This window comes from Suricata suricatta, chromosome 17, assembly GCF_006229205.1.
Source record: "Suricata suricatta isolate VVHF042 chromosome 17, meerkat_22Aug2017_6uvM2_HiC, whole genome shotgun sequence".
In the NCBI taxonomy this organism is placed as follows: domain Eukaryota; kingdom Metazoa; phylum Chordata; class Mammalia; order Carnivora; family Herpestidae; genus Suricata; species Suricata suricatta.
Window position 1 is genome coordinate 52,782,674 of NC_043716.1, and position 12,300 is coordinate 52,794,973.

A 12,300-nucleotide genomic window follows, 5' to 3' on the forward strand; every position below is an offset into this window, starting at 1 on the left:
CCAGGATATGCCTAGACTGCCTCCTGAATGAGCCTGAAGTTACTAAAACTCAGCTCTACCAGAACTCAACTTTCAAAAGCACACTTCCAAAGAATTCATCTTATAAATATTTGTTGGGGAGGGGGGCTATGATGTGCCAGGTGCTGGGGACCCAGCAGTGAGTCCGTGCCCTCCTGGAACTTATTATAACCTGGCTGGAGACAGGCAATAAACTAGAAATAAGATTGAGCGACGTTTAAGAAAAAAGAAAAAGATAAAGTAGAGCAAGAGTCAGAGTAAAGGGGAAGGAGGCGAACTAGGTAAGGCAAGGCAGGCCTCACTGATAGTGTGAAATTTCGAGGGGAGAGCGATCCGGGAGGAGGGCACAGCCCTGGTAACGGAGAGAAGTGTTTCTGGGGAACACGGAATCCAGGGTTCTTTTCACCAGGAGGCTCCCTTTAGAGCCCTCTGTCTGGACAACGTCTTCCCCAGGGACCTCGGCGCTCCAACCAGGCCTCCTGAAGGTGGCCAAAGGGGACCGTCTAACAAGTGCCCGAGAGAGCACTCGATCCGGGAGATCAGCTTGCCGCCTCCCAGCGACCCTGGCGGGCGCTAAAATCCACACGGAACCAAAGTCCGGTGGGAAGCGCGAGCAGGCGGACCGCGGAAGCAGGCACCCACCGGAAGCAGCCCCGACACCCGAACATGGCGGCCGCCCGGTGCGTACGTTGGGGCCTGAGACGAACCGGGACCTGGCTGCTCCCGCCGCCTGCGTGCTGCCCCCAGCGCGCTCTGCACAAGCAGGCCGACGGCACAGACTTCCAGAGTATCTACAGCCTGGACAAGCTCTACCCCGAATCCCGGGGCTCGGACACCGCCTGGAGGGTCCCGGTGAGCGGGTAGGGCCAGACGGAAGGGGCGTTTCCCCGTTTCTGCGGTGACGTCAGGAAGCCGGGCTCCATTGGCCAGGCTGGAGCAAATTGGAGCGGCAGCGGCTCGAAGAACGTGGCGGAGGCCTTGCGGGGGAGGTGGCTGTCGGAGCGAGGGGGGCCAGGGCGGTGGACCGAGTCCTGGCGCCGGGAGGGCTCGGGGTGCGCGGGCGTCGCGAGAGCACGCAGAGTGTTTCTTGCAGGACCACGGGCTTTTCCGAGTTCGATCCCTCCAGGCCCAAATACGGGATTTTTCGCTTTCGAGTGGACAGTAATATCCAGAGGCTGCCAAATTGTTTGGAACCTTTTGGGAAGTTACACTATCCGTAGCTGCTAGGAACCCCAGCGCGCCTGAGGAAACAGGCAACGGGGCTTCGTTTCTGCAGGTTGCATTTATTGCCAGCCTGCTATATCCAGGCTCTTTATTAGACCCCGGGGCAGGAGAGATAGGACCCAGTCAGTTCTACTGAGTTTCCACCTATGGGACTGAAAAGAGAACATTCATTAATTCGCTTACTCATGCAACAAACTCCAGTGAAAGCATGCTGTGTGCACCATGGAGGCATGGAGATAGTTGGGGGGAGAACATAATCTGATGCTTGTTGGACTTGTCTTAGTGGAGGGAGGCAAGCAATAAATAAAGTCAGATATACGGAGTGTGTGAGATGGTTATAAGTGCTTTTCGAGAAAATAAAGCCTGGAAGGAAGGAGTGCTAAGATAGCGGGGAGGCTGCAGTGTTAAGTAGGATGGTCTAAGAAGGCCTCTGGAAAGATGACATTTGCGGAAGGACCCGGATGAAGCAAGGCGGTGAGCCATGAGAAGAGAGAGGAGATGAACACCCTTGCGCCCCCTCAAAGCAGGAGCATGCCCGACTTGTTCAGGGGACAGCAAACAAGCCACTGTGGCTGAGCAGGGAGGTCAAAGCAGAGGAATCTAAAGAGGAGGGGGATGGGGTGGGGGGAGGCCCGTTTACAGCGTTAATAGGTCTTTAGCTTTACTCTGAATGTGATGGGACCTGTTAGGGGGTTGAGGCAGAGGAGTGGAATGATCCAGCTTAGTTTTGACAGGATCACTCTTGGGGCGCCTGCCTGGCTCGGTCAGTGGAGCGTGTGACTTGGAGTTATGAGTTCAAGCCCCACGTTGACTCTAGAGATTACCTAAAGGTAAAATCTTAAAATTTTAACCGCAACGACAACAAAGATCGCTCTTCGAGGGCCTTACAGAGAGTAGGACTATAGAATGGCAAGAGCAGGAAGGCCACAGACAAGACTGCAATAGCACAGGCAGGAGATGATAGCAGAGAGGAAGCAATCGGACTCACAAGAATGGGTCAGGCTCTCGCTATATTCTGAAGTGAAAAACCTGTAAGATTTGCTAATGTGTTTCCTTTTTTCTTTTAGAATGTCATTTTTTAAAAGTGTATTTTGAGAAAGTATGCGAAGGGGAGTGGTGGGAGGGGGCAGAGAGAGGGAAGAGAATCCCAAGCAGGCTCTGCACTGTCAGGGCAGATTATTAGTGAGGGGAGTCCTCTGCAAGGAGGTTTGAGGTTTGAGGCAGCCGTTAGGCAGCCAGGAGGAGACATCAAATAGCAGTTGCCTATATGAGCCTGGAATTGGAGAAGGTTTTGAGTTTGAGCCTGGTGGTTGCGAGTTATAAACACCGACAATATTTTCTTCGTTGGAGATGCCTGAAATGTTCTAGGGAAGGAGCAAGAGAGAGAAGAGAAAGGATCCCAGGGGCATGTTGGGGTTTAAAAGTTGTAAAGAACAGGGGTGCCTGTGTGGCCCAGTCAGCTAAGCGTCCCCACTCTTCGTTTTGGCTCAGGTCATGATCTCGCAGTTCATGGGTTCGAGCCCCACATGGGGCTCCATGCTGACAGCACAGAGCCTGCTTGGGATTCTCTCCCTCCCTCTCTCCCCTCCCCTATTTGTGCTCGGTTTCTTTCTCTCTAAATATATAAATAAACATGGAAAAAAAAAGGGCAAAGAGCAAATGAAAGAGAGTCGGAAAGTAATAGGGAGGAAAGAAGGAAGCTGGAGGAAGAGGGTGAACAGGATTCAAGGAGGGCAGGCCTGGTCTCATCAGTGCCACAGGGAGTGCAGGGGGATGAGGATTTCATTCCCCAATAATTCTAAGATGCGAAAAAGGGATGAAGGCAGCCAGAGGGAGGGGACAGGTGAGGATACCATGAGTTTCGGAAGCCAGAAGAGCCTCAGAGTGGGTAGTGTCTGCACTGGGCCTGTGGACGTGGGGCTCGGGTTCAAGGACATCACTACCGAGAAACAGCAAGGGAGAGACACAGAGGGGAGAAATCCTGGAATGAGTAGTCTCCTTCGACACAGACCCCCAAGGCAGCTGGCTCCCCAGGTGGGCCTCCTGGGGCCCAGAGAGGAACAAGGTGGCGCACGGCTTTGTTGCTCTAGGTCAGCAGAGGGGGTTCCTTTTGGAGTCTCCCTGAGGCTTGTGAACCTCCAAGGACCCAGGCCTCTGATGAGGCCCGACGCTAGCTCAGGCTGGAGACGTCAGCTCCAGGTTCCCAGAAGAGGTTTTCAGAGGGGCTACGTCTGGGGTCCAGGGAAGGTTTATCTGTCACCCTGATACGACTTCGCTGGGCGCCTGAAAACAGTTGTGTTATATTTGCATTGTGACTTTACCTCCTGTCTTTGCCCTGGGCCAGTTCAGGAGTCATGGAGCAGGCGCTATTTATTTAACACTCTGTATGTTACATTACAGGACGATGCAAACCAAGCCAATAATGACATTCCTCTAGGTAAGTAATTTTGTTTTATACAAAATCAGTCAGGGGCACCTGGGTGGCTCAGTCGGTTAGGCGTCCGACTTCAGCTCAGGTCATGATCCTGCGGTTCGTGAGTTCAAGTCCCGCGTTGGGCTCTGTGCGGACAGCTCGGAGCCTGGAGCCTGCTTCAGATTCTGTGTCTCCCTCTCTCTTGCCCCTTCCTCCCTCCCTCCCTCTCTCTCTCTCAAGAATAAACATTAAAAAAAATCAATCATTTCCCCCCACCCTCACACATTCCTTCCAGATCTCTCCAGCCTAACAAAAGTAAAGAAACTGTCTCTGGGTGTGCAAAAGCAGAGCCCTTTCCACACTTTAGAATAGCACAGGAATGATGGCACAGCCACTAGACAGTGTGCGAGACGAATCAGAGCTCTCGATGTGACAAGGAACAGGCTTTGCGGTAGATGAGCTGATGGTTATCCGGATAAAGTTAAGCTGCAGAAGAATGCCTGTAGTAAGCTACCGTTTGTGTCTTACACTTACATGTCTGAAACATACGTGTCTATGCATATACACAGACAAGAGATTGGGTATGAGGACCGGCCCGGGGAGTGGAGAAGAAAGGACTTGGTGGCCGGGGCACACAAATGGGGGCTTCTCCCTGTGAACTGTTTGCATAACTTTAGAATTGTGTGCCCGTCGAACATAAGGCGAGGCCTGACGGGCATAGACCTCGAAGCTACAAGCCCGTTAGGGTCGGGAGTTCGTGACATCCACAGATCATGGGAAGAGGCGTCGCCGGAGGTGCTGGCTCCCCAAGGCCCTTGTTCAAGGTGACACTGAGACAGAGCCTGGTCAACTGCAGCACGAGGGAGTGGCCTCCCCGCGGCTTTGGAGCCGGGGCCCCACTGCAGCTGGCATTTGGGTCGCCGGCAGCTGGGCCTTGAGGCGCGTGTGTGGCTGGAGGTGGCAGAGCCTATCTCTGAGACTGAAGAGACGGTCCTGTGACAGCCTCCAGGGAGACAGGGACGCCAGTGGGAGGCCTCCATGTCGCAGCTTCTCACCTGCCTCGGGTCCTCTTGAGTTTGGGGCCTCACAGGCCTTCCTAGAAGACAGACTCGGCCGCAGCCCAAACCCTGCTTCGGTGGCCGCCGTGGGTACAGGCAAGGTTGCCCACGCCATGATAGAACCATCCCCCGACCGTACCACATGGTCCTTACCACAGCAGAAAAGTGAATTGATACGATTTTTCCAGAGGAAGGAGGTCTCTTGGAAGCCATCCCGAGATGGGCCACCACTGCCCACCTGCTGCCGCCACCATGGTGCCACGTCTTCCCCACCGAGCCCTCTTGCGGCTCACCATCCAGCCTTCCCAAATGTTCCCACTACCACGCCTTCCCTCACGGGCACCATGGGTCTGCCTTTCACGAACCACAAAAATAGAAGGAAGAAATCCCATTTTACATTTTACAGACAAACCTGAAGCTCAGAGAGCAGAGGGACTTTGCCAAGATCCCAGTCGGTCACTGGCTGTGCCGGTGTTAGAAGCAAGACGCCCAGCTCCGATTCTAAATGCTTTCATCCAACGGCGCCTGGGCGGCTCAGTTACGTGTTCGACTTCGGCTCAGGTCATAATCTCATGGCTGGTGGGTTTGAGCCGCACGTCGGGCTCTGTGCTGACTGTGCAGAGCCTGCTTGGAATCCTCCCCCTCCCTCTCTCTCTGCCCCTCCTCGACTTGTACGTTCCCTCTCTCTCTCTCAAAATAAGTAAATAAACTTAGAATGCTTTCATCCAGAGGGGATGTTTTTAAGCACTGACTGACCTGGCACTGGGAAAACACAGAGAACCTCTGCCCCCGTGGAGCTTACAGTCTGTTGGGCTTCCACACCCCCCACATTTTGAAATTCAGCATTAAACTAAGTTTGTCCCTCAGTTTGAGCTTTTGACAGAGTTTTTGCTTTAAAACAAAGAGCAAGAAGCTGGGGCAGCCAGATCCGGTCAGATAAACTGAACCAGAAGCAGACAGCCCAGGGCATGCCCTCACCTCCTCTGCGGTGTGTGTGACCTTGGAAAGGCACTTATTCTTGATTTTAGCTTTGACATCTATAAGTCATCTCTGACTTTACTGCTCCAAATGTTGCATTTGTAGATAGAAAAGTCATTGAGAGAGATGTGTGGGGCACCTGGGTGGCCGGTTGGGCGTCTGACTTCAGCTCACGTCATGATCTCACGGTTCCTGAGTGTTGAGCCCTACGTTGGGCTCTATGCTGACACCTCAGAGCCTGGAGCCTGTTTCGAATTCTCTGTCTCCCTCTCTTTCTGCCCCTCCCCTGTTCATGCTCTGTCTCTCGTCTCTCTCAAAAATAAACATTAAAAAAACTTTTTTAAATAAAGATATGTAGGGGCACCTGGGTGGCTCAGTCGGTTAAGCGTCTGGCTTCAGCTCAGGCCATGATCTCATGGTTTGTGGGTTCAAGCCCTGCGTCGGGCTCTGTGCTGACAGCTAGCTCAGAGCCTGGAGCCTGCTTCACATTCTGTATCTCCCTCTCTCTCTGACCCTCCCCTATTCCCACTGTCTCTCTCTCTCTGTGTCTCTCAAAAATAAATAAAGAACAAAAAAAATTTTTTAAAAAAGAAAGATATGTAATAGGGATAGCCATACTGTATTGATAATAAATGAACGGTTTGCGCCTTTTGCCATGGGATAATCTGGTTTTGGTGTGCGTTCTGTTTTATAGATCGTTTGACGATATCTTACTGCCGGAGTAGCGGTCCTGGGGGCCAGAATGTTAACAAAGGTACAAGACACCTTGTTTTTCACTTTGAAACTTGGCCGGGAGATGCCCTCGAGTTCCGTGCTTACATTCATGTGGAATAAAGGGCTTGTTTTAGCAGAAGCTTAAATACCACCAGTTTATAATAATCCCCTTTATTCTTTTGAATGTGGTCCGATTCTTAGACTCTCAGCTGTGGGTTGCTAGGACTAGGGTTGGCTTGTGAGCCTAAACAAAGGGAAATCACAGTGTGAGCTGGCAGCCAGCTCCCAGAACAGGTTTCTTGCATTCTCGTGGAACCCATCCCCCCACTCTTTTCAGACCCCACTAAACTGTGAGAGAAGCACTGAGCATTTAGTTCCCGGAAGTTCATTTTTGTCCAGAAGTGCCTCACTATCTTCGCAGGCTCGTTCCATCACCAACTCGGCGTTCCCAAGGTGACACAGGACCTGTGTCGCAGGTCACATCCCACTGCGTGTCTCGCCTCCCTGTTTCAGGACTGTCACCAGCCACCGGGCGCTGAGCCTGCTTGAGCATCTCAGTGACCGTGCCCTCTGGTCCCCCTTTATTTACAGTGAATTCCAAGGCCGAAGTCCGGTTCCATTTGGCAACCGCCGAGTGGATTGCAGAGCCTGTGCGGCAGAAGATGGCCGTCACGGTAACCGCGGGCTCCTTTCTTTGTGCCGTCAGCCCTCAGTCGCCTTTAAACCTTTTCCTCTGTAGAACTCTGGTGTTGCCTTTGTTCTCTGCAGCATAAAAATAAGATGAACAAGTCAGGAGAGCTGATAGTCACCTCCGAATGCAGCCGCTATCAGTTCCGAAATCTGGCAGACTGTCTTCAGAAGATTCGAGACATGATTGCTGCGGCCAGCCAGCCAGCTAAGGAGCCGTCCAGAGAAGATGCGGTACTGCAGAGGATCAGGTACCAGACTGCCCCCGGGCCCCTCTCAGACGAGTCGTGGGGACGAGGGGCCGCTCAGAGAAGACAGGCAGGGGGAGTCCGCGGCTTCCCAGCAGAAGGTGGGAAGGCTCCGGGCCGCAGAGAAGCCGCCGCCCCGGCACCTGCCGACCTGGGCTGCTTGCTTCCCGCCGCGTTGGGCATCTGGACCTAAAGTCTGGCCCTAACTGCGGTCTTTTTGTTTTCAGGATAGAAAACATGAATCGGGAAAGGCTGAGAAAAAAGAGGATAAATTCTGTCATAAAGGCAGGCCGAAGGGTGGACATGGACTGAAATCCGCCCCCAGAGCCGACACGGACCCTCCTCAGGGCATCCAGGCGGCCGCAAGCGCGAGCTCTAACACCGTCAGGAGGCCCCTTGTTTGTGGCCGTTAATGCTCAGCCTTGACGTGGGCGCCGCCACGAGAATGTTCGCCCAGAAGGAGGGTGGCAGGCACTGCTTGCCTGGTCCTTATAGGCAGTCACGTGTTGTCAGACCTTCACTATCCACTTCGTGCGTCAGCGGTAATAAAATGCTGCAGTAAACACAACGGGCTTCGCCTCTCCTTGAGAATGCTTTGGAACGGAACCCCGACCTTTTCTGGATGTTGGAATCTGCCTCGCCACTGGTCGGCCGGGGGGAGATGGGAATGAGGCGGGGTCTGCGCTCGGAACACACCCGGGGTTAGGGGGGCTGAGACAGGTGAGGGGGCACCTGAGCTGGACCTTGAAAAAGGAGTAGAATTTTAGTCTGCAGGGGTGCGGGGGTGGGGGACATGCCAGTTGGAGGGAACCGCATGAAGAAGGGAAACCAAAGAAAAGGCTGGGCTGGAGAAACAGGAAGCCATCCGAATGGTGGACCCGTGCCAGGGGATAAGTCTAGAAAGGAGACAGAAGCTCCGTGTGGAGACTCAAGTTCAAGAGTTTAGATTTTCTTTCTTTTTTTTTTTTAATTGTTTAACGTTTATTTATTTTTGAAGGAGAGAGAGACAAAGCATGAGCTGGGGAGGAACAGAGAGAGAGGGAGACACAGAATCTGTGGGCTGGGCTCTGGGCTGTCATCACAGAGCCCGACACGAGGCTCAAACCCACGAACCATGAGATCATGACCTGAGCCGAAGTCGGATGCTCAACCGACTGAGTCACCCAGGCGCCCCTAGATTTTCTTTCTTTTTTAACATTAGGTTCTGCTGGGTTTTATTTTTTTATTATTTCACTTATTTTTGAGAGAGAGAGAGCACTAGTGGGGGAGAGATGAGGACAGAGGATCCCAAACCGGCTCTGCGCTGACAGCAGGGAGCCCAATTCAGGGCTCAAATTCATGAACCGTGAGATCACGACCTGAGCCAAAGTCTGACACTTAACCACCCAGGCGCCCCTCAAGAGTTTCGATTTTAGTACGTGATCGAGAGCTGCTGAGGTTCTTAAGTGGGAAGGAGCGCCGTGTGTTAGGTGCTGTCGCACACGGTGGTGTTTTAGAGGCGGGAAAAGAGTAAGAACTGAAAATAGGTTTTTGCAATCCTGTGGGTATGGGAAGAACCCAGGCCAGCACTAGCCCTAACCCTAACCCTAAAGCAGATTACTCTGGTGTATATGAACTTCTTTTTTTTTTCTTTTTAATGTTTTATTTATTTTTGAGAGAGAAAGAGACAGCGTTAGCAGGGGAAGGTCAGAGAGAGAGCGGGAGACACAGAATCTGAAGCAGGCTCCAGGCTCTGAGCTAGCTGTCAGCACAGAGCCTGATACAGGGCTTGAACCCACAAACCATGAGATCGTGACCTGAGCTGAAGTCAGATGCTTAACCAAGTGAGCCACCCAGGCACCCCAGTGTGTATGAATTCTTAGAATGTTCTCTGTAATTCTGATCTACTTCACCTGTTAACAAATGCTGCATTGTGACCCTCTAAATGCAAGATAACTAGCTGCGGTGACATATACAACTTTATGTAAGCAGGGATCTCCTCAATCACGGGCGTGTAGACAAAGGGACAAAAAGTTACCGATAAATGACTCTTCCAAGAGTCCGCTCAAGAGACTCGGCGCCTAGTCGGAGGTGAAGCTCCCAGATGCAACACCCATTGGTCTATTTGTTAATTCAACAAATACTGAGGGAAAGGCAGGCCCTGGGGGAGGTCCCAGGGAACTAGCAATGAACAAAAAAAAGTCCTGTTTTCCAGAGAACTTAAATTTGATCAGGTAATCATAAAAGCTGAGAAGAAAAATGGCTTCTGTTATGGTAACACAATCTAAAACATGGTAAATAGCTTAAATCTAAGTAGGTTCTGGGGGAAAAGGGCTCCTGTTGTGAGGGCAGTTCCATCACCCTTCATGTGGAATCGACATCATGAGATTTTGGGGGGTGTCTGGATGGCTCAGTCGGTTAAGCATCCGGCTTCGGTTCAGGTCATGATCTCACAGTTAATGGGTTCAAGTCCCGCATCGGGCTCTGTGCTGACAGCTCAGAGCCTGGAGCCTGCTTCTGATTCTGTATCTCCCTCTCTCTCTGACCCTCCCCTGCTCATGCTGTCTCTGTCACTCAAAAAAAAAATTTATTTTCTTTTTATTTTTTTAAATGTTTTATTTATTTTTGATAGAGACAGAGCATGAGAGGAGGAGGAGCAGAGAGAGAAGGAGACACAGAACCGGAAGCAGGCTCCAGGCTCTGAGCTAGCTGTCAGCAGAGAGCCCGATGTGGGGCTCGGACCCACGAGTGTGAGATCTGACCTGAGTCGAAGTTGGAGGCTTAACCGACTGAGCCACCCAGGCACCCCCAAAAACACATTTAAAAAAAAATTTTTTTTTTAATCTTTCAGAAGCATGATTTTTTGCTACCTGGGCAGCTGGTAATCATTGGTCCCTGCACACACACCCCCAAATAAAAACCCCATATAAATAAAAATAAATAAGTAGTTTCTGGGAACCAGAGAAACAACTAGTTCCAGCTTGAAGGTCAGAGAAGACATACTCGAGGAGCTTGAGATGGGGGTAAAGGGCTGGCCATGCGAGCAAGACAAGAAGACCTCGTCACCTAAAAACCCCAGTGGTGTCCAAGCCCTGCCTGTGGCTGGGACAGCGAACCACAGTATCGAGAGAAAGGGTTCTGAGGCTAGTGCGCACAGGGTCAGCTCCTGCCTTCCCCCACCCCCAGCTGTGGGGCCTTGGGCAAACCACGCAGCCTCTCTGGACCTCCGTTTCCGCATCTATACACTGGGGGTGAGGTTATCAGTGCCTCCCTCAGGATTGTTGTATGGTTTAAATGAATCAGTAAGTGGTTAATGGCATTGAGCAGGCACCTGGGGAATGCTAAGCATGGCGGACAGTGCTGGAACTGGAACCCAGGGGATGAGGAGCTGTGGAAGCCAAGTCGGCCACATGGAGTGGGAGTCAGTTCTAGAAAGGGCTTCAGTGTGACAACTAGGACATTTAGCCTCCTTGTCTACGGAGGTCCTCAGAGGAAGATCAACCTGACTGCAGGTAGGCGAGGAGAGTGCAGAGAGACCCGTGCAGGCCGGTGCACTGACCCGTGTGGGAGTCAGGGACCCATCCTGGAACTGGGGCAGTGGCAACGGGGACGGAGAGAAAGGGCAGATGCAAAAGGATTACGGAGACAGAAAAGGGGCCCAGGTGGGGTGGGAGCAGGTGAGTGACGCGGGTGATGAGGCAGGGAAGGCACACGGGGAGTGGCCTCGGGAAGACGGTGGGGTGAGCTGACTTCGGTGGTGAATGGGGGGTGCCCCGGTAGTGACGCCCAGGAGAGGGAATGCAGCCCCGGGGCTGCGGGTGAGGTTGCAGCTGGAGGGTGCAGGGCAAAGATCACAAGAGTCTTGGGAATGGGTAGCAGCAGTTGGGGACGAGGCAGAGCAGAACATGGGGACATGCTGGGTTAGATGGTGGCAGCGGGAAGCCAGAAGAGGCATCCCTGTGGGCTGACCCTGGAGCAAAGCGCTGGACCCATGGGCCCTCAGAAGACATTAGGGTTACGTGAAAAGACCCGGAAAGGCGTTTGGGACACACAGGAGGGGACAAAGAAGTAGAGAAACAGCAGGCTGGGGGGACAGGGAGTGGAGTTCAGGAGAAGGATCCACCCTTCAAAAATGCTGAAGGGACGCCTAGGTGGCTCAGTGGGTTAAACGTCTGACTCTTGATTTCGCCTCAGCTCAAGATCTCTGAGTTAGTAGGTTCGAGCCTTGAGTTGGAATTCTCTCTCTCCTTCTCTCTCTGCCCCTCCCCTGCGTGTTCTTTCTCTCTCTCTCTCAATCTCAATCTCAGAATAAATAATAAACTTAAATGTTAAGGACTGGGATGCCTGGCTGGCTCAGTGGGTACAGTATGTGACTCTTGGTCTCAGGTTTATGAGTTCAAGCACTGTGTAGGGTGTGGAATAAATAAAGATATGTTTTTTAAAAGCTGAGGACCAAAGAATGAACAAGAATGAGGCATTCTGCACTCACCCAGCTTGGCCCCTTACACTCCGTGCACTTCGCTGCATGTGCACCCCAGGGAACAGACTGGTTATCATAACGGAGAGCACCTTCGGAACACCTGGGTGGCTCTGTCCAATGGGTGTTCAACCCTTATTTTTAAAAAATGTCTCATTATTTATTTATTTTGAGAGAGACCGAGAGTGCAAGGGGGGAAGGGCAGAAAAGAGAGAGAATCCCAAGTAGGCTCCGCACAGAGCACAGAGCCTGACACAGGGCTCAGACTCACAAAACTGTCAGATCATGACCTGACCTAAAGCCGGAAGCTTAACAGACTGAGTCATCCAGGCGCCCCCACCCTTTTTTGGGGGCGTGTGTGTTCAACTCAATTTTGGCTCAGATCATGATCTCTCAGTTACTGGGTTCTGGCCCCTAATTGTGATTCTCTCTCTCTCTCTCTCTCTCTCTCTCTTTCTCGGGTATACACACACACACACACACACACACACACACACACACACA

The 12,300-nt window shown here is 52.2% G+C and overlaps 1 protein-coding gene and 1 long non-coding RNA gene across 2 annotated transcripts in view; one reads left to right on the forward strand and one right to left on the reverse strand.

The window, feature by feature from the left end:
* Positions 1-648: 648 nt before the first annotated feature.
* On the forward strand, positions 649-7,908 carry MRPL58 (mitochondrial ribosomal protein L58). The gene is made up of 6 exons (XM_029928242.1): positions 649-870; positions 3,643-3,679; positions 6,386-6,445; positions 6,997-7,079; positions 7,174-7,343; positions 7,568-7,908. Exons 1-6 carry the CDS (start codon positions 685-687, stop codon positions 7,650-7,652), a joined length of 621 nt encoding a protein of 206 aa, XP_029784102.1. The 5' UTR covers positions 649-684; the 3' UTR covers positions 7,653-7,908.
* LOC115282282 overlaps positions 6,552-12,300 on the reverse strand; it is a 7,865-nt gene continuing 2,116 nt past the window's right edge. Inside the window, exon 2 of the long non-coding RNA XR_003904569.1 lies at positions 6,552-7,167. This is a non-coding gene — a long non-coding RNA (uncharacterized LOC115282282). The remainder of the gene's footprint in view (positions 7,168-12,300) is intronic.

Excerpts from the sequence above, each read along its gene's own strand:
- MRPL58 (XM_029928242.1), top strand. The coding sequence starts at position 685 with ATGGCGGCCGCCCGGTGCGTACGTTGGGGCCTGAGACGAACCGGGACC. Across the intron at positions 871-3,642 it reads ACACCGCCTGGAGGGTCCCG|GACGATGCAAACCAAGCCAA; the intron begins GTGAGCGGGTAG and ends GTTACATTACAG. Across the intron at positions 7,080-7,173 it reads GGCAGAAGATGGCCGTCACG|CATAAAAATAAGATGAACAA; the intron begins GTAACCGCGGGC and ends TGTTCTCTGCAG.